Genomic DNA, 24490 nt, shown 5'->3' with positions numbered 1-24490 from the left:
TCTGGCTTATTGGTCCCTTTAGGGGGGACTCATCCAGTCAGGAACACTTTAGTTTATAGACCAGATTCGGCCTCGCTGTCCTGATGAAAGCTCCCATCGAATGGGTTTTGTGGCCCCTGAGTGGACTTCTGTCCACTCTGCCGGCATTCTCCTCTCCTGTCTCAGCAGCAGGTGACCGTTCGTCTCATCTGTCCGCAAAGCTTTGTCAGAACTTGGCCAGTTTTCAGTGAACTTTTGTATGAATACTATAATTACAGATGTTTGTTTTTGAGGCTTACGAGTGGGTTGCATCTTGCGCTTCCCTCTTTGAGGCTGTGATGTTGTATACTAAATTCTAACCTGTTTAACACCTAAAATGGGGTTTTATTCATGGGTCTTCGTTTTAAGTATTTAAGTATTTTAAGTTACAGAATGATCTGTTTATTTCATAATCAGTTTTATTTAATATGCCATATGTCTAAATGGCATTAAACAGAAGAACCAGCTACTATGACCATAGACATTCAGATATATAACACAGTTCAGATGATATGAAACATGGGCTATGTATATGCAGTGTTCAAGATTTAGTGCTATGTTTTAATTTAGAAACAACTCCATATCATGGTTTTGATAAGTATTATCTCGTTGGCTGTGTTTTGTCCAGTTACTATACTGTCTTAAACCATTAAAGAGCAGAATATCACACAGAGCAAAGCCAAAAAGCTGTGCATGTGTGCGTGTGTCAGAAAGGAATGGTGGTAAGATAAGCATATGAGAGACTCATTCACTTAGTTCGGTGTACCACACGGTCAACAGAACACATGCTGATGGTTCAGCAGAGGCATCTTTCAGAGCTGTGCTGAAAGGAGGCCCAGAGGATGATGGGAAACTGAACTATTCGGTGGACGAGCTTTTAGCACAGGAGTTGTGAGTTAACTGTTACCAACAGGTGCAGGGGTGGGTGTGTGCATGTGCGTGTGTGCGTGTGTGTATGCAGATATGTCACCATTGGACTTGCTGGGAGGGAGCTGCTGTGTAGACAGCAGGCTCTACGTTAGGGTTGGTGTATGGCATGCTTGGGCTCTTGTTTGGAAGATAAAGGGTTAAAGAGGTTGTGCTCTCACCCACCTGTAGCATGTCAGCTGCTGGGGGTCTTAAAACGCCAGCTGTTTCTGAGAAGAGGTGTGTTTGTGTGTTTGTGATGCGTGCGTATGCCCGCGCCTGCATGTATGTATGTGGCAGAAAGGAATGGTGGTAAGATGGTGGTGAATGGGGTTCATTAGCATGTGTGTGGGCCACTTATCAATAGAATACTTTTAGACGTGTTTATTCAACACCAAAGCCCTTTGTCTGTAATATGTACAGCAACAGCTGATGGCCAGTAAATCAGCGAGCCTCTACAGCACCATGGAGCTCAAGCTCAGTGATTGAAGTGATTCCCAAGAAACCAAAGATTGATCTCCCTGCGCTAGAGTCAGCTGCGATGCTGCACCACACCCCTAACAGCTCTGCCAATTGTGTAACCAATGTAAACTTCTTAGAATCAAAAATGAAATTGACCGAAACAACGAATTCCTCTTTGAGGTATGTTTTTCGAAAGCTGATCCATGAGAGCCGGGTCCGGTATCTGAGGTCTGCTAGTGGTTATGGAATATTCCGTGGTGACGAGGAGGGAGCGTTCACGGCAGTCCATTATCTGAGGACAAAACCTCTCTCCTCCTCACTGGTCAGGCCAGTCGTGTGGCGCACTTCCTCCCTCGCGATAGGACAAACTAAATGGACAGGCATGAGCTCAGCAGGAATCCAAGAAACGTGCTGCTGTTGGACATTTGATGCCGCAATTGGAAAAAGTCCTTGAAAGGGTTCAAGCTTAGCTTTGGGTTTACCTACAGAATGGCTTGATCGTGCAGTGGAGGAAGAACAGTCGTTTGGCGTTTGGTTTTACGTAGCTCTTGACATATTGTTGTATAGCGTTCAAATTGACATAGGAACAATTCTCAGCAGCCACACAAGTTTAGCATGAATCAGCTCACCCAATTATCTGCATTACTGTGTCTAATAAATTCTTTACTTAATTGTGTTTTTAGATGTTTATTATTTATGCGTGGTAAGATGGGTTCAGGGTTAACTTTGAGGCTGGTAATGTCTGAATTGACCAGTAATGTGAGGACATCTTCGTTCTAAGCATTCATTAATGTGCTAATATCCTTCAAACACAAGCCCTGGGAAGCAAAAGTACTGAAATTACCAACCACAATCCAGTCCAGTTCCTCTTAAGAGTCCTGGACACTGAGATCTTGCGTTTTATTTTCCTACCTGCACCTGCAGGGTGCACACAGAAGCAGGGGAACATGGTGCTCCCCCTGCCCTGTAGGCATGAGCTCGGTCTGCTCTCCCTGCCTGTAAGCCTGGCCTCCCTATGGGTGGGTGCAATACCAGGCTGGATACAGCCAACATGTTGCCCGGAAGAGAAGCAAAGGCAACCGCGCACAGATCCCGTTATCGGGCCGCGAGCCAGCGCAGTGTGAAAAACATGGCGAGCTTCGGTTACTGAAGGAGAGAGAGGGAGACAGAGAGAGAGAGAATGGAGCAAGCTTCTCAGTGAATCCATTACCAGTCTTGTTTGTTTTACTAGTAATTGTGACCTCAGATTTTTGGCTTGCTGTTGTCATGTTTTAGAGCCCTTGTATATTTGTTCCCACCACTGGCAGATTTCCGAATTGATATACGGGGAGAGACGGCCCCCTCCACCTACTGTAGAACTTATCCATATAAGTTATGCTTTGCAAGAAAATTCCTCCCCAGATTGTGTACTGTATGCTTAACCCTTGGCAATCTTGATGCCAGATCAGATGTTCTGTGCCCAAGGAAGGAACTTTCTGAACTCCACTGGAAATGCAGTGAGACAACTGTTAAACCCATGGCCTCCGAATTCCCACACCCCCCTAGCCCCTTTAGAGACTTCAAGGTCAGAAAAGGACGGAGAGCGTGTCCCACTTGTAAAAGCGGTTGTACACTTCAAATGCATTTTCAGCATTATGGAAGAATGCTGCTTTTCAGAATAATTCCATACTGTGTGCCGTATACGACCGGCAGAGTCTTCAGAGCCCAAAAGAACAGGCTTGCTCAGAAATGCACAGCGCACACAGTTTTAGCAGTGCCTTACAATGTTTGGCTACGACTCTAGTTTTCAAATGCTGAGAACATTCTTGAGAGAACGGGTGTGCTCGGACGCGTTTGAGAAGGACAGTTGATGGAGGGTAACTCCACAAGACGCGCAGTCAAAGCTGCCAACATATGTGAGGGGCCTGAAGAGCAGGGGGTAGTTGGAACAAAAGGTGTGTAGGCAGCTGCCACTGCGTTTAGTGTTGGACACACACACACACACACACACACACACACACACACACGCGCGGCTCTATAGGCCGGAGTAATAAGGATCTGACAAACGTCTATACTCAAACCTCAGCGCTAACACCCAGCCACCATCTCAGTTACCAGCAAGGACACTGATGAATTGGAGTCAGTTGCTGAAGGCATATAAGGGCAGGGGTTTGGGTGGGGGGAGGGGGCCCAGGTCCCCTGCATTACAGGGTCATTGCTGGACTAGCCAGTCCTGCCAGGCAGCCCACAACGCAAAGGACAGGGCTGGACGCGCCACATTCTGCTTCTATGAGGACGTTATTCGCCCTCCCGTCCGTCAACAATCCCGCGACTTTGGTGGAACTCGGGACGCGTGCAGCTGCGCTCACAGGATAGGATTCGTTTGTCAAAACCAAACAGAAAGGGTAAGAATAAGGCCAAGCTGCAGACAGACGTCAGGCTTGTTTAGTATAGTTGGCTCAAAGTATTAATGGTGTTGCTTGAAGTTTAGGCCTCAGGGTTTGTGGTTTCCTTGTATCATTTTTCTTGTGGTTAGTCTCTGTCAGTTAAAGCACTAGTAGATGGCCATATGATAATTTCCTTGTAGCTGTCTCACTATCTTTATGGCACGTTTTTAAGTTATTGGAAAATATCGAACTCAAACGTGGTTTCTGTGCGTGGACGTCATTGTGGTTTAGCTGACGGATTTGACAGCTATGGAATGTGAAAGCCATGCATTTCTGAAATGTAATGTCAGTGAGCATGCTAAAATGTTTTGCTTATTTATTTATTTTTTTAAAGTCCAGGAAGTTGTAAGAGCCCTAGTGGACCCTCAACCTGACCTGGGCATGGTGACGCATAGTGGTGTTGTCAATGCCGCAATTATATCTGTGGCCTGCCGAGTGGAGAGCCACAGGCTGTTACCCTTACTTATTAAAAAGTTTAGACCACTTGATTTTTAGTGAAATTTTTTTGTTTTGTTTTGTTATCATTTTTTTTATTATATATTCGCATAAACTTATTTTGGAAACAAAACTTAGAAATGCTGAACCCCAAAATCTTTGCATCCAAATTAAAATGAAATTAAAACTCTTACCAAGAGCAGTGGAAATGAGGAATGTTTAGTTAAATCTAAACAGAACCTGGATAACGCATGTTGTGTGCGGCACGCGGAGGACACCATGCTGAGTGTGGCCAAATGGAGTTTTGTGTCACAGCTGTTGGCTTGCAAATCAATGAATAATTGCAAAGGGAGAGCTTGTGATTGACAGCCCAGGTGGAACGGGTCGGTGACTGTGTCGCATGCTTACCAGCCCTTGTGCTTAATGGAGCCTTGTGTGTAGTCCGTGAGGAGAGACTCAGTCTGTGCAGACAGCGACATTTCCTCCAGTAGAGGACTGCTTGTGTTGCTTTAGAAGTAGATTAAGGTCCTTCTGCGTGATAAATTCAGGCTTGCTCTGGAGAGCATGTCTGCACTGGTTGGCCTCTTGCCTTTTGTCTTGTATGTTTTAAAATATTACTTGGCTCATAATTTTTCTCTGATATTTGAGATGTTATTCGGAACCAAAAACAGCCCACTGTCTAGCTTTTCATGTTCCATTAGAAACATCCCAGTTGTAGCTGGCTGCCTTGGCAAGTGACCCAGCACAGAGGCGACTTCCTGTTGCGCCCGACTACGCCTGTGCCTATCGTCAGGCTCCTTTTCCGCGCGTCAGCCTGGCTGACACGCCGTGACGTGCGGGCCTATGAGCCTCGCCCACACCCGCGTTTCAAGTAGTAGCGCTGATGTCATTGCCGCGTGGTTGAAAGGTGTATCTGCGTGGGCCGGACCCCGTCCAAGCACGTAGAGGGTGGAGAAAGGGGTGTGGAAGCGTCTGGGCTGCTTTGTGTTCTCCTCTCCGGCACTAGCGCTAGGCTAGGTGCTCGTGGGTCTTTGTGACGAGCAGGGCTAGGTCAGAATCGGCACTGCCTCTTTGTTGTCAACTGACAGGTCAGACCACATTACCCACCCTGATGCTGTGACAGATAGATAGGTTAATGTCAAATGCTGTTCACAGGTAGACAGCAGCGTTTGTTTATTATGGGAACGAACCAGTGTGAAAATATTTGGCTAACCTCACTAAACAATAGTTGTATTCATTATTGAACATAATACGTGTGAATAATATGACTATTATCATCCTAAATGTTGTTTAAAAGTTATACTGAAAGCATATTCAGAATTAATTTTATAATCTGTTGCCTTCTGGGCAGTGACATTGTAACTATCTATTGCTGGGTCATCGACTGTGTTTGTGTGATTGTTTGATTTTTTGTTTGTTTGTTTGTTTGTTTGTCTGTCCTATGTCAGTCAAATGCCCTGGTAGAGTTGATGCTAGCTGCCGAAAAGTTGCCCTTTGCTTGTGGCCTCCACAGAAAGGCTGAACAGTAGCAGCTGAGAATCGCAGCACCTCCCAACCCCCCTTCCTGTTGTCTGCCAGGAGATGTGCTGTCCTGGCATCGCAGGGCCCCTCCCCTTTGGGATCCAGTTCCTGGGGCGATTTCGATGTCCAACCCCCCACCCCCACCCCCCAATTGCGTGTCCTGGAAGATGCAACCGCAGCCGTCACCGCTCCGCCCCTCCAAGCCACACTGTCACTGGCCGAGGACCCCCTGGCGAAGAAGCGCAGTCACGGTGCGCCGAAGCCAGGAGCCGAGCAGCCATGTTGGAGCGAGTGCCTGCCGGTCTGGGAGCATGAGGCAACAGGCTGGAAATATCCTGCAGTTGGTGCTGGCAGTATAACCCAAGGTTGGAGTAAATCAGTAGAGATTGTCCCGCGGGGCCTGGCGAGCTCCACCACCGCCCCAGTTAGGCCAGAGCCGGCAGCTGAGGAGGGCGTAAGGGCGAGGAGGTGCTTTCTCCGCTCCGCCTGCCGTTAGAAACTTGCTTCAGGTAGGCAGTGCGTGCTGAAACCCAGTCAGCAGAAGCGCCGTGTTCTGTGTATAAAAAACAAACCAACCAACCCCAACCCCCCCCCCCCCATATAGCCAGTGTTGCTTGTAGGTTTCAGACATCTCAGAGGAATGGTGACTGAGGAGATGTTTTTCACTGGTTGTCCTCCCTCATCCTTTTCTTGTTTGTCTACGTGAATGTGGTCATGGCAGGGTGGGGGGGGGTTGTGGGCCAGTGTTAACCCAGCACTCTGAAGGACCCCCCCCCCCCCTTATCTGATCTGTCACCATTGCTTTCACCGCTTTGTCTTTGCATCAGGAAATCATTAGGCCAGTTTTGCTCTGCCTTTTGTTAATTGTCTCAGTGATCTATAGTTCAGATCTCAGTATCATCCAGCCATATCCACGGTTACGGTGCAAGCTCCCATCCCTCCACGCTGATGTCTGGCTGCTTTGCCTTTTCACTCTGCCGGTTCCTCCTTGGATTGCTATGTTGCTTCCTGGCCCTTGGGGCCTGTTTGATCGTGGATCACTGCTAGCAGAGGCGTCCGAGCCCGCGTCCCATTTGCCGCCCTCACGAAAGGCTCCGCAACCAAACGAGTGCTCTCTGCTCAGGGGCCCCAGGGTCGAGGCAGGGAGGCAGCAGCTTCCTTCAGCACTGCGGCTGCTTCGGCCCGGGGCCAGCTGCCGTGCAGAGTCTTCCTCTTATCTCCCGAGCGCCAGGCCTGTCCACCACCAGTCACAGGCGGGGAGGACAGAACTGGACTCCCTCTCTCACACCCCGCACAGGAGATACGGCTGGCACGCTCGCGCACGATGGCGCGACCGCCCGCGGGCGCTGGCGTATGCCCACACATGGACGCGGGCTCTCTGTGATTATCCAAGTGGTGCTCTGGTGCTTCACAGCACTTCAGCGCAAGATGGCTCGTAACAACGCCACATTCAATAGGGCTGTCAGGAGACAGGGATACGTAAAAGGGTCAGGCATCCACTAATGTGGTGATTATGGGTTTAAATAATACAGTAGCCTAGCTGACTCAGTTATTGTTGTTTTTGTATTTAAGTAATTACATTATAATTACATTATATTTAAGTTTATTAATCATTAGCATACAATTTATTAGTATACATTATATACACTGATTAGTGTACAATCTCTCTTTGTAAAAGAATCACTCACATTTTTTCAGTTTCTTGCTCATTCTTGAATTGGCTCAAGTGGAATTTTGCTCAAATGTGAGCTGCATTTTTATTTTGGAAATTGGTAGAAGCCTAAACTGAGTAACCATTATGTGGTTTTTAGCGCTCTTGGCCATGTGAGTCTGTCTGAGACTCGCATGTTCTTGACAACATGAGTCTGCATTTTCCTTTTATTCTCCTGAACACTAAAACACAGTTGTGAGGGATTTCATCAAAACCGCTGAAATGTTAACATGTTTGCCATGTAGTACTCCAGCAGGCCTGTGGAATACCCGAATGGACCTGTGATGCACTTTACTGGGCCTGTGGAGTACTTTGAAGGGCCTTTGTGCCATGACAGAGAAACCAACTTCTCTGGCTCACCTTGATCTGCCCTTCCAACTTTTGCCAGAATGTGTCAGTGGTGAGGAGTGATGAAGAAGGATATTTTGGACCTGCTTAGAAAAGATTAAAACAGTAGTCAGGTTTCAGTTCAGTTCATTACAGTTCTGGGTACAAAGTTTCTTCATATTGTAATGAGTGCCTCGATGCACATATCCCCCCCCCCCCCCCCCCCCCAAGGTGTACATTGTCCGTTTAGAAAAGTGTACCATGAGCTAGAGAGTTGAGCTGAGCGTTATTTACAGTTTCTAACCAACAGGCTTTAAGTCGCACTTTAAGCCTTTTCCTAAACGTTCGGGCAATGCCAGCCTCGCTTGCAATCACTTAAAGGCATCATCTCTCCAGTATGTGCAAACCTGTGGGTCCAGACAGGTGTGCTGGATTCTTTAGTGGACTCTCTGAGCATGACGCTGGCCTTCACCTGGAAACCAATCAGCCGTCGTGACAAGTCTTGCCTGACGGAGCAGGATGAACTTGTCCATTAATTCAAAAGAGCGAAAGAATCGAGTTGGTACGGAATGCACCATTTAGTTTTCCGCAGGGCCCGCGCAAAGGGGGCTAAGTGGCTCAGATCAGTGCCAGGTCGCTGTCTTCTCAGGGCTGGGGGGGGGTAAAAGGTTACCCCATCTGCATGCCCTCGCAGATAAAGAAGGCTTTTCATGTGCCTTTGAAGCCCAGGCTGCCCTCCTGATGCCTGGGTCAGGGCTCTCTACCGATCACCACGTCAGGCACAGCGAGAGGACACACACACACACACACACACACACCGCACAGCACCCTGCAGAATGAATACATGCGTGCATGTCATACACACATGCAAAAACAGTCCACACCACAGAATGAAAAGAATGCTGAAGCTGATGACAGGGCCTGTTCCATGACACACAATAATACTTGCACACAATAATACAAGATGCGTGTGTGTGTTTGTGTGCATGCGTGTGGGTGTGGGTGCGGGTGTGTTTATGTGCATTTGCTCCTTTGGACTCCTAACTGTCTCAACCAGTGACTTAATAGGTTGAACTTTTTTCTTTCTCTTTGTTTGACCATAAACCACATTGCAAGGCACAAAAGAATTAACGAGAGCTTTGAAGGGTAGTTTAAAACAAAAACAAAAACAAAAAAAAACGTTTGTAATAGGATTCAATATCCTGTTCCACAAGTGGCTGAAAGCTACTGCGTATCCTAAGAAGACTCAGGTTTGCTCCTTTTTTCCGCATCCTGTTGTCTTTAATCTTTCTCACCATATTTCTTAACTGTTACTAGCTGACTAACTGCTGTTCACACACTTAACCACACAGTCCGACATGACAACCATCCCAGCTCACCGCGGCTTCCCCCGCGTCCGTTTCGGGGCCGGCGTGACTGCCCAGCCCGCTGGGACATCCTTCTCCGCTTACTGCAGAGTGGGGGGCATTTGCCCACCCATTGTCAGGAGGGGAAACCAGTTTGTTCCCATGTGGTCGCATCGAATAATTTATAATGTTGTTTTTCTCAGAACCGGCCCCCCCCAACCCCGTCCAATTTGTTAAAGATACTTTAAGAAATGGAATAAACAAATGGCCCGGTTTTGAGTTGTAGCGACTCCAAGCCATCAATATTTATGCACAGCTCCGCGGCGGAAAGAAAATGAAGCGTGCCGCCAAAGGAGGAAAAGACGAGCTCGTCCCATGACCGGAGTGGATCGATCACGAGCTCATTCCCTGACCCAACAAACCCCCCAACACTGCAGCGCACTTGTCACCGCTTCTATATCGGTTCGCCCTGGTGCACATCCTGTTCTCTTCAGGGGTTGCTTATGCTTCTTTTAAAGCAGTTTGGGGTTAAATGGGGTGAAATCCCTCCCGACCCTTCAGACCGAACGCGGAGTGGTGCGCTGGCCGGGGGATTGTGGGAAATGAGCGAGTGCCGAGGCCAGGCTTCCCCTCTCCAGACTCAGCGAGAAGCCTACGAATCGATGACGGGGGTGTGTGCTGGGGGCCGGAGGTGCGGCGGTAGGTCTTCCTCCTTACTGCCATGTGCCTGTCATAGCAAGTCTGCTCTTGGCGCCCGGCATGCTGGACCGTGTGTGTGTGTGTGCGTGTGCGTGTGTGTGTGCGTGTGCGTGTGTGTGTGCGTGTGCGTGTGCGTGTGCGTGTGCGTGCGCGTGCGCGTGCGTGTGCGCGTGCGCGTGTGTGTGCGTGTGTGTGTGTGTGTGTCTATATATAGAATGCTATTTTGAGGCTTTGTGTGTTTATTTCTTTCTTTGTGCTGAGGCGGAGAGATGGTTATAGCAGGTTTTAAAACGATCATGGCCCACATGGCTATTCTGAGGTTGCATGTAGCTCATTCATGCTTGCGTTAGCTCTGGCATGCGCGCGTCACCAAGCGTGGAGACGGCCCCACCCACGCACACATGCCTCGCGCCTGCTTCCACTGTGTATATTCCTGTGAACTGAACCTCCGCACACATGAGGCCTATATACCATCTCTGCCCGCTGTCCAGGGGCATCGAGTGGGCCGAACATTGGTAGAAGTAGGACAGAACTGAAAAGCTTGAGCTCACTCTCAGCTGCAGTAGCTAGTAGGCTGTCTGTGGTAATAACCGTAATGTAATCGTGACGGTGTGCGTTTGCCCAACTGCTGTGAGCAGAGGCACTCTTCCAGCTCCGCCGGGCCGGGGACGGATGCCTGTCCGCCCCCTCCCACCTGCCAGGCTCCTCCCACCCACGTCGCACCCGGCGTCCCTTAGTAATCACATGCGGAGGTGTGCCAGGTGGGCAGCCCGGCGAGGCACACCGCTCTGGCTGTGCTGTCTCTGATGGAGCTGATGCAGCACGGCTCACTTCCTGCCGTCATACAGCACAGGAGCTGCCCTCCCATCCCTCCGGGAAACGCAAACCCCCAGAGGGGTGTTCCTCCCAGTCTGTTCCTACTGCACATTCTGCGTTCTAGAGCAGTTTTCGGGAGAAAGGTCTAAAGAACTGTCTGTCTGCTTAATAGGCAATTATACCTGCCTTGCATTCGAGATGCTTTATTCCAATCTTTCTTACTAAAGTTTTTTTTTTTTTTTCATTGAAGTGAGATTATGGTTTCCTTCCCAAAACCTTTAATGATGTATTTATTTACTGTAGTTTAATTTTACAAAATAATGCAGTTCTGATGTTGACTACATGCTTTTTCTTGACCTGTATTTTTTTTAATAATGCAATCTGTCACAGCACGATGTGTTGTAATTTGGCATGTGATTGTACATGTAAGGCATGTCATTTGAAGTTGGCAGGGTTAGTTTATTGTTATTCTCTTTTATAGGTCCATAACTCATCTTCATAATCATCACCATCATCACCACCACCACCATCATCATCATCATCATCATCATCGTCGGCGGCGGCGTGCGGGGGCCGGATCGCAGCGCGGACCCAAATCCGATGACTTGCAGCCTGAGCGGACCGTGATCTGAAGGCCCCGCCCACAGGCCTCGCTCGGTCCTTCCTGCCCTGGTGTTTCTCGTCTGTGGGGGAGGAGCCGCGAGCTCAGCTGCCTCAGACAGGTGGAGCGGCCAGAGAGGGGGACGGTGTGTGTGCGTGCGTGTGTGTGTGTGTGTGTGTGTGTGTGTATGCGCGAGCGTGAGCAAGGCCAACACCTGAGTCGCCATTTGCTGCCCGCCGTTGTTTGAGACAGGCGTGACCTCTGTTATCTGATCTCATCACGAGCTCCACCCTGCCCCCAGCCCTGCCCAGTCAAAGCAGACATGGGGAGAAAAAAGATCCAGATCCAGCGAATCACAGATGAGCGGAACAGACAGGTGAGAAACCTGGCACACTGGTTGTGTCTGTGTGTGGGTGTGCGCGTGCTTTTTATTGCTTTTATTTATGTGAAGCCAACAGAGAAAACTGGGACTTGATCTAAGATAAAAAAAACTGCCATCCTTGCCCTTTCAGAATGTTGCCACCTGTTTGAGCTGGGAGGCTGTGTACATCCATCCTCAGATACACTGCCTGTGAGGCAGGGTTTTCTTTTTGGGGGGGGGTGGTTGAGTCCAAGCTGATTTTTCAGGTCAGTTTTCTGGACTTTTCATGTCTCCCATGGTGAGACATGAAAAGTGTCTGTCTCAGGTATTCACCCAAACTCGCAGGGGCTCAGGATTGTGTACTTACTGAGACTCACATGGGCTCAGCTGTGTGTGTGTGTGTGTGTGTGTACTCGCATGGGCTCAGGTATGTGTGTACTCACCGAGACTCACATGGGCTCAGGTGTGTGTGTGTGTACTCACCGAGACTCACATGGGCTCAGGTGTGTGTGTGTGTGTACTCACCGAGACTCACATGGGCTCAGGTGTGTGTATGTACTCACCGAGACTCACATGGGCTCAGGTATGTGTGTACTCACCGAGACTCACATGGGCTCAGGTATGTGTGTACTCACCGAGACTCACATGGGCTCAGGTGTGTGTGTGTGTACTCACCGAGACTCACATGGGCTCAGGTGTGTGTGTACTCACCGAGACTCACATGGGCTCAGGTGTGTGTGTACTCACCGAGACTCACATGGGCTCAGGTGCGACTTACCTGGGTTCCTTTAGCTCTTAGCGCCTCTCTTCCAGCAGTTGTAACCTCACAGCAGCTCACCCTCGGCTGGATACAACACATACTTTGAATGAACCAAAATGTGACATTCTTCCATTTATCCAGTGCATGGACCGAAAGATATGAAAAACATACCTAGACTTCTTTTATTCTTTTAAATCAGTAACCAGTTTTTCCATTGCAACCATTTTTTTCAAACAGTTTTGATCAGCTACTCCTAACTTTTGGATAAAACAACGTTATGGCATCTTCTCACTGGCAACACAAAGGCCACATTTTTAAATTCGAATTTGATTTGATTTTAAACACCTTAATTAATTACATTCAACTCCTGGAGGCGCATGCAGAGACGCGTGCGGGTAGCGGTCTGGGGAAGCGCGCATAGCTGCGGTGTCTCCTGTGCGGCCCGTGGCAGGCGAGAGTGTGTCGTATAAAGGTCGGTAGCGCTACGTACAGCCCCGAGGTTAATTGTATTGGAGGAAGATTGGAGCGGGACCCGTCCACCACTGTGACCTCCCGCCACGGGTCCACACGGCCTTCCCGCAGAGATTTGCACGTTGCCATTGGTTACCTGCCAGGCTATTTTTGATGCCAATTATGTTGTGCTTGTTTGTAGTGGATTTCGTGTTGGTCGAAGGAGAGCCATGATTCTCTCGGTGTCTAATGAACCACGTCTTCTTTCACACTGGTTAAAATAATGTCTCATTGTCATATATAGTACATTTTATCTTTTATTTCTGTTCATTTTGTCTCATTTTTGTCTGCAAGGAGACACCACCTGATTTTTTGATTGCAAGACTGTACTTAAGTAAAACATTATTGTGTGCACGGTTTGGACTGACGTTAAAAAAGCAAGCTCGTCAGCAGCAAAATGTCTTTTTATTTCTATAATGCACTTTATGGTGTTGAAAGAATATTGTTTTGCTACCTTTTATGTTCAGTCTCCTGCTTTTTAGACCTTTTGAAGGATTCCACAGCTCAGCAGATGAATTCTTGTTGTTTATTTATGTCTGGTCATCTAGCTTTGTGTGTGTATGTGTGTGTGTGTGTGTGTGTGTGCACAAGCAATTTGAAGGTGTGATTTAAAGAGGACAGTTTCAGTGCCTATGGAAGCAAATCTGAAATGAATTGAATTAGTGCCAGCAGGGAGAACAAGTTCTATCAGAGAAACAGAAGGCATCACACTGCTGGTTTGACACAGCGCTGCACCACTGTAACACGCTCAGCGTGGTGGGGGGTGGAAGTCTTGTCGCAGAGATGATTCAAATCAATAAGGCTTCCAGAGGAGAACACTGTTAACGTAGCTAAGGGCCAGATTCACATTTAAACAATATAGACCCTCTATAAAATATGTATAAGGAGGAATTGGAGGGGGGGGGGGGGGGGGGGGGGGGGTTCTGCAAATCTCTGCCACTACTTTTATTATTGGAGATTTCTTGTGCACCAGGCCTAGTGAAATGTATGCTTTCCTGAAAACCTGGTTCCTCTCTCCTCTCCCCTCTCCCTGTGCCTTCACTCCTTGGCCCCCGCCGCCCGGCCAGGTGACTTTCACCAAGCGAAAGTTCGGCCTGATGAAGAAGGCCTACGAGCTGAGCGTGCTGTGCGACTGCGAGATCGCCCTCATCATCTTCAACCACTCCAACAAGCTGTTCCAGTACGCCAGCACCGACATGGACAAGGTGCTGCTGAAGTACACCGAGTACAACGAGCCGCACGAGAGCAGAACCAACGCGGACATCATCGAGGTAACGCCCTCAGCCACAACACCCCCGACACACGCACACTCTCGCCGGCCCCTGTTTGACTACCGCGGACTGCCATGGCGAGGTTGGGGCCAGCTTAGACGATGGTTGGTTCAGTATAAGCTTTAAGATGCTAATATTGGCCACATAAATGTAGGCTTTTCTTATTTGAGAGTTCAGGCTGCTCTGTTTTTTTTACCCGTTCACTTGCTTGTTTTCTTTCCTCATTTTTTTTTTTTTCCCCCCTTCTCCCCAAGCCGTGCAGAGCGGGTCGGAGGCCTCGCTTTTTAGCCGTCGCTTTTACGGGAGCTAAGCTAAGCAAGGGGAGGGAGTTGAGGGCCCAGGGGGCGTGGTCTCCTGTGGGCGTGGGCCCGAGAGCAGCTTGCTGCTGGTGTAGGGGAGGTTTAGAGGCTTATGGATCTCGATACGGCTCTGGCTGCTTGCCTGGAAGATGGTGGGAGAGCAGAGGTAGGACAGCTGGACCTTCTGACTCCCCCTGGCCTTGGCGTGAGCGAGAGGGCTACACACACACAGGCACACACGGGCACACACACACTGCCCATCCGGTAAGTCCTATCTCAACCAACGCAAGATAGTGGCTGCCAGCATACACAAATGTTTGAAAGAGGTCTACAGTGTATCCGGCCATAAATAACACCTTTTGGTGTTCAAGAACCACTACACGAATACGTGAACACATTTCTGATAGTGAAGTTGTGCGGTCCGCTTATGTTCGCATTGGAACACACGTCTTCAGTTATAAAGAATTAGCAGAGGTATGATGGAAAAGGCACTTAGTACATATCACATGGGTGTGTGATGGTGAGAATGAGCTGCATGCGCGTGTGTGTGTGTGTGTGTGTTTGCGTGCGTGTGGGTGTGTGTGTGTGACTTTTTCATCACCACAAAAGACTGCACTAATAGAAATGCATGCTTCCTATTGGTTGCAGCTGCAGAGGGCTTAAGCGTGTACAGAGGGAGCGAGGGGGTGTGTGTGAGTGAGTGCGTATGCGTCTGTGTGAGTGCGTACGTATGGCTGTGTGTGAGTGAGCGTGTACGTGTGTCTGTTCATATGCACGCTTTAGCGTTTAGTGGACTAGAAAGCTGTCTCATGTAATGTTGAGATGCAGTGCCTGACGCCCAGGGCCTGGTGAAGAATGTGTGTGCAGTGCCGGGTCACAACGTGGCCCTCACCTGAACCTGCAGACGCCGGTTTGGGGTGTCCCAATACAGTTTCTGGCCTGCGTGCAGTGCGCCATGGGTTCAGACCCCGCCGGTTCGCTGTTCTGTCTGAGTAGATTTCTCCTAGTAAGATGTGTGTTTAAATAATGGAGGCTGATGCACATGTTGTTGAGTGTAAGCAATGAGATGAGAGAGGAGTTGCTCTCTGTCGTCCATTTATTATGTACACACACACCATGCAGGCAGGCATTCCTTCACACACTGTGTCACGGAGCAGTCGCATGCTCTCTTGCCCTCTCTGCTGAGTGTGTGTGTGTGTGTTTCCTGCCAGAGCAAGTTAATCTGCTTCACTGCAGAGAGCGTGTGAGAGAGGGAAGATGTGGGAACATGTCACGCCAGAATACAGAGCATGGCGTTAAGGGATCCATCAAGATTGGACAGGAACGAGGGATTGAAAAGGGGAAATAGAGGAGAAATAGCGAGGGAAGTCCTATTCCGAGGCAATTCGGCGGGGAGGAGAAGTGCACAGGATCCGACCTCTGACCCCGCTTGGACTGTGGGGAGCTCTCCGCTCTTTGCAGAGGGCCTCCCGGTTCTTCGGCACGGCTCTGTCCTTCCGTCTGTCCCGCGGCCGGAGGCAGCTTTGTGAGGGTGCTGTCCGACTCAGGAGGGCAGGGGGGAGGCCTTTCAAGGTGGAACCCTGCGCCCATTGGCCGCGTTGTGATCCCTGTGGCCTAATCCGACTTTATCACGTCAACCGGATTTCCACACCTCCCATAAAGCCTGTCACATCCCTGCATGGGCAGGAGCAGCGAACCCTCGCAACCCGCCTCGGCCACCATACAGGCCGAGTTGAGTGACCCTGCAGCGCTGGCCCGGCTGGTGTCTCTGGGAATGCTGTGGTGTGTGTGACGCACTCACCTGACCTCTCCTGTGCTGCAGAGGGAACGTACAAACGTGTAGTCTGTTCACAGTGGAACAGTAGGCAGTCCTCAATCACTGTGTGACATTAAAAAAAAACCCTACACACACCACATACATACACAAACACCCACACCCACCATACCCACAGAACACCACACACACCCGCATACCCTCATACACATGTACACACAGTGAGCAGCTCTGTCAGGGCCACGTGGGGAAACGGTAGAAGTGTCTTTAAAATGGCGCCTCTGAGCAGCAGAGGTGCAGAGCAGGAAGGAGCCGCCCTCTCCGCGCTAAGCGTCTCCGCTCAGCGACAGCCCTCGGGCGGGAGCGCAGCCCCCGGGGACAGCCCCCAGGGCCCTGCGTTACATTCTGCCTCCACGGACCCACATCACATTCTGCGTCCCACGCCGAACGCCCCTCCAGCCGCTCTCCCGTACGCCCGGGAGACTTCGGGGGAAGCGGCGAGAATTTGAGAAGGACGGATGGGAGGATGGGGAGACGGAGGGCACAGGAGGACAGCGATGAGTCAGTCCAGAGAGTCGTGGGTGAGATTGATGACAAAAGGGGAGGAGGAGGAGGAGGAGGAGGAAGGAAAGAGTTGAACAGCGAAAGAAAGAATGAGAGAGAGAGAGAGAGAGAGAGAGAGAGAGAGAGAGAGAGAGAGAGAGAGACAGAGAGAGACAGAGAGAGAGAGAGAGAGAGAGAGACAGAGAGAGACAGAGAGAGAGAGAGAGAGAGAGAGAGAGAGAGAGAGACAGAGAGAGACAGAGAGAGAGAGAGAGAGAGAGAGAGAGAGAGAGAGAGAGAGAGAGAGACAGAGAGAGACAGAGAGAGAGAGAGAGAGAGAGAGAGAGAGACAGAGAGAGAGAGACAGAGAGACAGAGAGAGAGAGAGAGACAGAGAGAGAGAGAGAGAGAGAGAGAGAGAGAGACAGAGAGAGAGAGAGAGAGAGAGAGAGACAGAGAGAGAGAGAGAGCAGGAAGGATGGGTTAATGGTAGACTGGAGGAGAACCAGTCAGAGTGCAGGCGGGGGTGAAGGGAGGGGGAGGGGCATGAAGGCAGAAGCTCCAGCCAGTCAGAGCTCGCCGAGCTCTGCAGGGGAATCTTACCTTGGCAACACAAGAGAAGCTGGGCACATGAGAGAGAGAGCCAGCAGCTAGAGGAGCGGAGGGACAGGTGAACAGATGGACTGGGCCCAGAGACAAGCGGATCAGCTGACGCACTCCTCCGTGTGTGTGCGCGCGCGTGCATGCGTGTGAGCGAGGGAGAGGTGCGAACTAACAGGAATGTTGTGCTGCCCTTGTCGCCACCCGATGGAGTTTGGTTTTTTTGTTTTTTGTTTGGTTTTTTTTTTCCCACTGCCTGTAATTTCTGCGAACCTCAGCTTATACTGTTCTCATGATCTCAAGCATGGGAGTAGCTAAACATCCCTGCATGTTCTCATCCATCTGTTTCATTAATGATAAATTACGTTGAATCCACTGTAATATATTATCCCTTGACGGTCGATCGTCTAAGACCTTTTCTGTTTTTATTCCTGCAATTTGCTGCAGTATATAAATTTAACAGGGTGGGTTTTTCTGAGGCCCGTGTGATCCAGCCTTCTCCTCGTACTGGGTGTGGTGGTCTTACGCAGAGTTCTTTTTCTGTTGGGTTACAGTCCCCTCCATCAGCAAAGCTACTTACACCAAAGCTTGTCTGGGAAATCCTATCAAAATAAAAGCCCTCCAGAATAGTACACGAGCCCCACTCCAACCCTGACTTGCATGCACTCTGTTTACTACTTTCTTTCGTCTTTCAGCTTATTTGGTTTTTTTTTTTTTTCCCCCAAGCATATTTTCTCAAAGGCGGTTTTCTGCCTTGCTTGCAGTTGCGGGATATTGCAAGTCATAGTTAAATCGCTGGTAAAGTCATTGCCAGCGATGAATCTAATTCACCCTTCCTGCCGTCCCAGAGCTTGCAGAGGGGTGAACTGGAGCTGAGGTGTGTCGAGCCCTCGATAGCGATAGATGTAAAGTGCTGACTCTGTGCTCAAAAGTGAAGTGTCCTCCTATTTTTCCCCTCTCTCCTGTTCCGAACCTTTTAAGACGTTGCGAAAGAAAGGCTTTAACGGTTGCAACAGCCCAGAGCCGGACGGCGACGATTCGATCGACCAGAGCCCCTTACAGGACGACAAGTATCGCAAGAGCGAGGAACTGGACATCCTCTTCAAACGATACGGCGTGAGTACATCTCTTCCCTGGGCCATTCTAACATCTCTCTCCCTCTCCCTCTCTCTCTCTCTCTCTCTCTCTCTCTCTCTCTCTCTCTCTCTTCCTCTCTCTCCCTCTCCCGGGAGCTAAATGAAGGCTCTGAACAAGAAAGAGCACCGGGATTCGGAAAGCCCGGACCCCGAGGAGCCCTTCTCACTCACGCCTCGCACTGAGGAGAAGTACAAAAAAATAGACGAGGAGTTTGATAAAATGATGCAGAGCTATAGGCTGTCAGTGAGTACCAGTGTGAAGGGGACCGCTCGGCCCGCCAAGCCGACTCACATGGCGCCTGCCAGCCACGTTGCCCCCAACCATCACCCCCTGCAATCCCTGCACCCACCCCACCCCTCCCCCCCAGTCCCAGTGAATGTGTGCGCTCGGGTGCCCGCTCCGGTCGTCGGAAAGGAAAGTGCGATCTGGAAGTGATCCTGTCCTTCCTTTGTTGAGCCACAATTGGCTTTTGGCTCAAGTTTTCCATGATGACACGATCCTGAATGTTTGCCGAGAACAGGCACCTGACTCCAGGGACCTCCCCCTTTTCTTGTTTTTCTTTCTTTCTCTCTTTTTTGGTGTTTGCGAGGTGGCGAGAGGCATGTTTTAGCTTTGTCGGATAAGCCTCTCTACCTCACCAGCTGGGAGGGAAATCCTCGGAGTAGGGTATACGCTTAGAGACGTGCCTCCAACAACCCCCCCCCCCAACCCCACCCCCCCACCCTCCCTTGTCTGCCATGGTATCTGTGCAAGGATTAAAGTTGAACTCATATGTGTCAGATCTGCCGTACAGAATGACGACCAGGCCACCCAGCAAAGCATTCACTGGAGATGGCAAACGCAAGCATACAGCACCTCTCATCCTTCTCTTCTTCTCTACTGTCTCTCCCTTCCTCTGCAGTCTAATCCGCACCTGACAGCCCAAGGTAGCAGCACGCAGAATCTCACTTTAGCCATGTGCACTGCTCTAACAACAAAATCCAAATATTCGCCTGTAGAAACGCCAACCTGTAGAACATTATTTCAGTTTTATTTGTTTGGACAGTGTCGCACATTAAGATGCGTTTTGATTTCAGTTTTAAATTCTTATCCTTCTGGTACCAAAAGGTCTGTCCTGTTAGCGTCGGACCACAGTTCAAGCTACGTAGTTCATTATACCTAAATTAAAAATAAGGTTTGGATGCAAACTGTGTTTTAAACACACCCAAAGCGATGGAATATCTCACCGTTACCAACAGAACGGAAGAGACTCTGTTACTCAATCAGCAGCAAATGGCTCTCCGCGTAGCGCCACGTGTCACCCCGAGCGCACGCGAGCCCGCGGCTTGGCTCCGTACGGAAGCCGACGGAACCAGGGCCACGGGGGCGGTGTGTTGAGAGTGAGCGGTGGTGAGCTCAAGCGGGGGGGGGGCTCGGCGCTCCGCACCCCAAACCAAATGAACACCGCGCTTGTTTCTGCACTGCAGGCTTCACAGAGCCGCAGTACGGCACAAGCAGAAAGTAGGTGGCGTTTGGCACTAGTCCGTCGAGCCCACGCACAGCTCCCCCACCCCCCCACCGCCGTACATGGCTCAGGCTCGAGATTTGAATTTCTTTTTTTAATGCATCTGGAAGAAACTTTTCCCTAGTTTATTCACCACAAATCTTTCCAAAGTCTTTCCAAGGCTATCCGAGTGGACTGGCTCTCGCTGAATGTCCAATACAGTTCGACCAAATCAGCTGAAGTGATGTTTGATGGCATATCATTCACCCAGATGGAGTTCATGGATAATCGTTTCCTGTCACTATGAAACTCGCACTGAGCACAAGGCCCCAGCTGTGAGCCATTTTCTTATTAGAACCATCTTGGAATTTATTTTTCTTTCTTTTTTGTATTTTAATTTTTCAGCAAAAAACATTGAATCCATTAAATGAGTAATCAAATTTGGGTGGCACGTGTTTTTCTCTGAGCAAAGTACACTGGAAAGTGTATGGCATATTCTGTTCTAGGGTATGGCGTATTCTGTTCTAGGGTATGGCGTATTCTGTTCTAGGGTATGGCGTATTGTCTTGAGCTGTGAACTGAGGGTAAATAGAGGGTAAACATGCTTGATGCAAGACCACAAAATCCTCCTGAGAGGTCATTTGTAATGTGTTTGTTACTGAAAGTAGTACTCTATGCAGTACCAAAAATAATAATATATCCAGATGGTGTTTTGGAGTTCAGTGTGGTGGTATCTGGTTGGTATTTGTAGCTCTCAGCACTCCTGTGCCAGTTTTGTAATTCTTACCAAACCTTTACAACCACTCTGCTAGTCTATCGAATAGTCTTAACATTCAGTCATCAAAATCATTTCTAATAAATTTCTTGACAAAAGTAAATATATATCTTAGTCCGTCCTTTCCTTGTGCCTTAGATTCGCTCAGTTGATTCAGCCTTTGAATAAACTTGATATTTTTCATGTGAGGTGTATTTGATGTACTGTCTTTGATGTACTGACCTATTATTAATACTACAGACCGTATTGTGGAATCATTTGGAGCACACGTTTACATTTGAACTCCCACTTCATTTTTTTTTCCTGTCGTGCCCTGCGTGACTGTGATTCACTAGGGAAAGAAAAAGCTGCCATCCCTGAACAAGGGGGCAGAATGTTCTAGGACTCCTAGTCACATACTCTGAAACTGTACCTGGATCAGATTTATCTCCCTTCTGCCTGGCTGTCACTGTCGGTTTCCCGTCGAGTCCAGGGTCCTGTCTGGTGTTGTATGCTTCCCGTTTCCCTTCCATTTTAACCCCGTTCCCGCTAACCCCCCTCCTCCACCCGTGTGTGGTGCTGTAACACCCAGCTACACCCCGCCCCCACCAGGCCACCAGCATGTTTCGCTGGGCTACGTCAGTCACGTTCTCCAGTCAGTGCCTCCGCTCAGGACCAAGCTGAAAACGCACGAGCACACAAACGGGGCAGGTTTTGAGCCCCGACCAATGTGCTGCAGTATTAGTCGCCAGTCCATTGCTAACGTCCTTGGATGGACAGGCTCCTTCGTGTGCTACGTTCGGTATGAATCAAGCAGCAGTTTCTCAGACGCAGAGTCTCCTCAGTTTGAACTCTGAGACTGACAGGCCCTCGCTTAGTCAAAACACATCAGTCGGCGAAGCGGAGAACAGCAGGGTAGGAAGAGCACGGAGGTGCGGAACACACCGCTGACTCCGTTAAACTGGGTCTCTCGCAGGACACCAGGGGCCCGCCACGGCCCACATTCCAATTTTAGCGGCCCTGCATGCGCAGAGGAACCCCGGGGAAAACGGGTCTTCGTCAGAGCTGGTTGGACAGTTTGAGTGCACCTAGTGCCCAAAGTGGCCAATGACGCTTTGCGGAGTGCTGGAACAGCCAATCGGCACTGCTGTCCAAGCTGTCTCCCGGAAGAAGACACAACCGCGCTGTCTCTCAGACACCTGAAGGAGCAGTGTGATGGACTACTTTGTAGCCGTTGCACATCATTTGGCACTGGGAGCTACTTTCTGAGGTGTTTTTTGTTTTAATCATATCTAGATATGAAGCAGTCTTGAGGCTTGTACACCTCTGTCAGCTTCTGTGAGAGTAGAGCCACAGATGACTAGTAGCCCCTCTAACGTTCGTGAGGAAGATGATATTAACATTGCATTTTCTTCTAAGCTGCACATGCTCTGCTTTTGGGGAGTTTGCACAAGTCACTGGCATGCTATTAAAAGTGGGTGTGGGTGTGGGTGTGGTTGGGCGTGGGCGTGTGTGGCTGTGTGTGTGCGGCAGTCATAGCGCATATTGTTTAACGACGTGTGTGTGTGTGTGTGTGTGCGGGCGGGCGTGTGTGTGCGCGGGCGTGTTGTGTGTGTGCGCGCACGTGCGGGCGTGCATGCGTGTCTGTGTGCGCGTGCTTTTGCGCGTGCGTCTGTGTGCATGCACGTGTGTGTGCGTGCGTCTGTGCGCGCGCGTGTGTGTGCGTGCGTCTGTGAGCGAACGCGCGCGCGTGTGTGTGTGTGTGCATGTGTGTATGTAAGAGAGAGAGAGAGAGAGAGAGAGAGAGAGAGAGAGGCGGCGACATCACTAACTCTCCTCTCCACATGTGCTTTCTCAGTCTGCAGTGCCGGCGCCAACTTTCTCCATGCCAGTCACAGTGCCGGTGTCCAATCAGAGCCCTCTCCCCTTCAGCAATCCCAGCAGCCTCGTCACCACCTCCTTCGTCACCTCCACGCTCACAGACCCACGCCTGCTCTCTCCCCAGCAGCCGCAGCTCCAGAGGAACACGGTGTCCCCCGGCCTGCCCCAGAGACCGGCCAGCGCAGGTGAGGACGACTCGGGTGGGGAGGCAGGGACAGGTGATCCTGACTCGGGTTTACTGGGCTGAAGACGCGCGGGACCCTCACGCGGGACCCTCACGAGCACAGGACGGACTTGGGTGCGCGTCACGTTTTCTTTGTGCGCTGGTCGTTCAGGCGGCCGAAACCCTCCCCGAGCACCGTAGCAAAGGAGCAGACTGCTGGTCCGTCACGGTGAACACTGAATTCTGAAACCGTTTAGGTGTGCTCCAGCAACATTTGCTCAAAGGGGGCTGATGCGGTCTGTGACGGAGGGCAAGTCAGAGACCTTGAGATAATAACTGAGTGTGTTAAAAGGACTCGCTCACAGTGCAGTCCAGACCTGTTCAGTGTGTCTGAAATTGCCACTTAAAATCCTATCACTCACTCGGCTCTCTCTCCCCCTCTCTCTGTCTCTCCTTTTTCTCCTCTCACCCATCATGCTCCCCCCCCCCCTCAGGTGCTCTTCTAGGAGGTGACCTCAATAACTCAAACGGGGCATGTCCGAGCCCAGTGGGTGAGTGCCTTTCATCTTCTGCTCCGCTCTGCGCGCCCTCAGCCTTTCAGTCACTCCAGCGCGGGCAGCGGGAGGCGGAAGGCAGGGAGCTGGCCACGCCCCCAGAGCTAGCGGAGCGGCTCGTGGCAGGACGCCGCGGCCTGACACGCCATCACTTACGCGCGCAAACACTACACGCATGCACACCTGTTGGATGCCAACAGCTGAGGATCACATGGTGCTCTCAAAGCTTGTAAACAGCCATCCCTAAGGGAACACGCGATGGGGCAGGGTGACCAAAATGACAAACCTGAATAGCATAAATGGTGTGGACTAACGCGCCCTTCCAGCAAATCACCCGCGTGCAAACGCGCACACACACGCGCGCGCGCGCGCGCTTGCGCCCTCTTTCTGCTCTGCCACGCTCCTTGCTCTCGGCTTTTCTCCATATCTCACTCGTGTGTGTGTGTGTGTGTGTGTGTGTGTGTGTGTGTGTGTGTGTGTGTGCGTGCGCCACGCTGTGTTGCCCCGCCTGGAGGGCAGCACAAGGCTGGCCAGGGGCCTCGCCTCGCAGGCAGCCTTGAGACACACTAACAGCTGGAGGTTTGAGCCCTGTCGCTGTAGCTCATTAAAGAGCAAATGTGGCTTGTGCACCCTTCAGTGATCACAGCTCACTGGCCACTTTGTTGTGAAGCCACTGTCACTACAGCAGAGGGATCGTGGACTCAAAAGTTATACCAAAGATCTATGTAGAACAGCGAGTGCTCCACTACTCCCCTCAGCTCTCTCGCTCTCTCTTTCTTTCTTTTTTTTCTTTTTTTTTTTGTCCTTTCTCTTACTTTCTTTTTTTTGATTTTCTCTTTCTTTGCTTCTTTTTTTCAGCCTTTCCTTCTGTCCATCTGTCTTTCTTTCCCTCGCTGCCTCCATTCTCAGCTGTTGCTGTTGAGAAGGAGTTCAAGGAATGTCAGCATTGACGTCACTACACATTCCTGCCTTTCCCACTACCAGCCTGGAGTAATCGGACCCTGGGCTTGGAGGTGTAGGGGAGGGCTTGGAGGTGTCGGGAGAGGGGTGGAGGCGGGAGGTGACGGGAGGACCTAGCGGGACGAGAGACTCGCTCGCGCACACTCGCGCACAACCACCATGCACTCATAATC

At 50.2% G+C, this 24490-nt stretch overlaps 1 protein-coding gene across 15 annotated transcripts in view; it reads left to right on the top strand.

Annotated features, from left to right (window-relative positions):
* The window catches only part of mef2d (myocyte enhancer factor 2d), a 47091-nt gene that overhangs the window by 8148 nt on the left and 14453 nt on the right, over positions 1–24490 (top strand). For 8 of the 15 annotated variants that reach the window (XM_035530853.1, XM_035530856.1, XM_035530859.1 and 5 more), the window contains 5 exons: positions 11149–11644; positions 13967–14170; positions 18628–18765; positions 22618–22825; positions 23298–23354. In XM_035530853.1, coding sequence (XP_035386746.1) covers positions 11591–11644; positions 13967–14170; positions 18628–18765; positions 22618–22825; positions 23298–23354 — 661 coding nt within the window. In that variant the 5' untranslated portion in view covers positions 11149–11590. Of the gene's footprint in view, positions 1–3549; positions 3771–5695; positions 6278–8490; positions 9852–11148; positions 11645–13966; positions 14171–18366; positions 18502–18627; positions 18766–22617; positions 22826–23297; positions 23355–24490 lie in introns of those variants that run through there. The other 7 variants (XM_035530861.1, XM_035530860.1, XM_035530855.1 and 4 more) reach the window with 4 other exon arrangements.

This window comes from Electrophorus electricus, chromosome 10 (genome assembly GCF_013358815.1).
Source record: "Electrophorus electricus isolate fEleEle1 chromosome 10, fEleEle1.pri, whole genome shotgun sequence".
Taxonomy (NCBI): domain Eukaryota; kingdom Metazoa; phylum Chordata; class Actinopteri; order Gymnotiformes; family Gymnotidae; genus Electrophorus; species Electrophorus electricus.
Note: the sequence above shows the minus strand (reverse complement) of the source record. Positions and strands in the feature narration are given on the sequence as shown.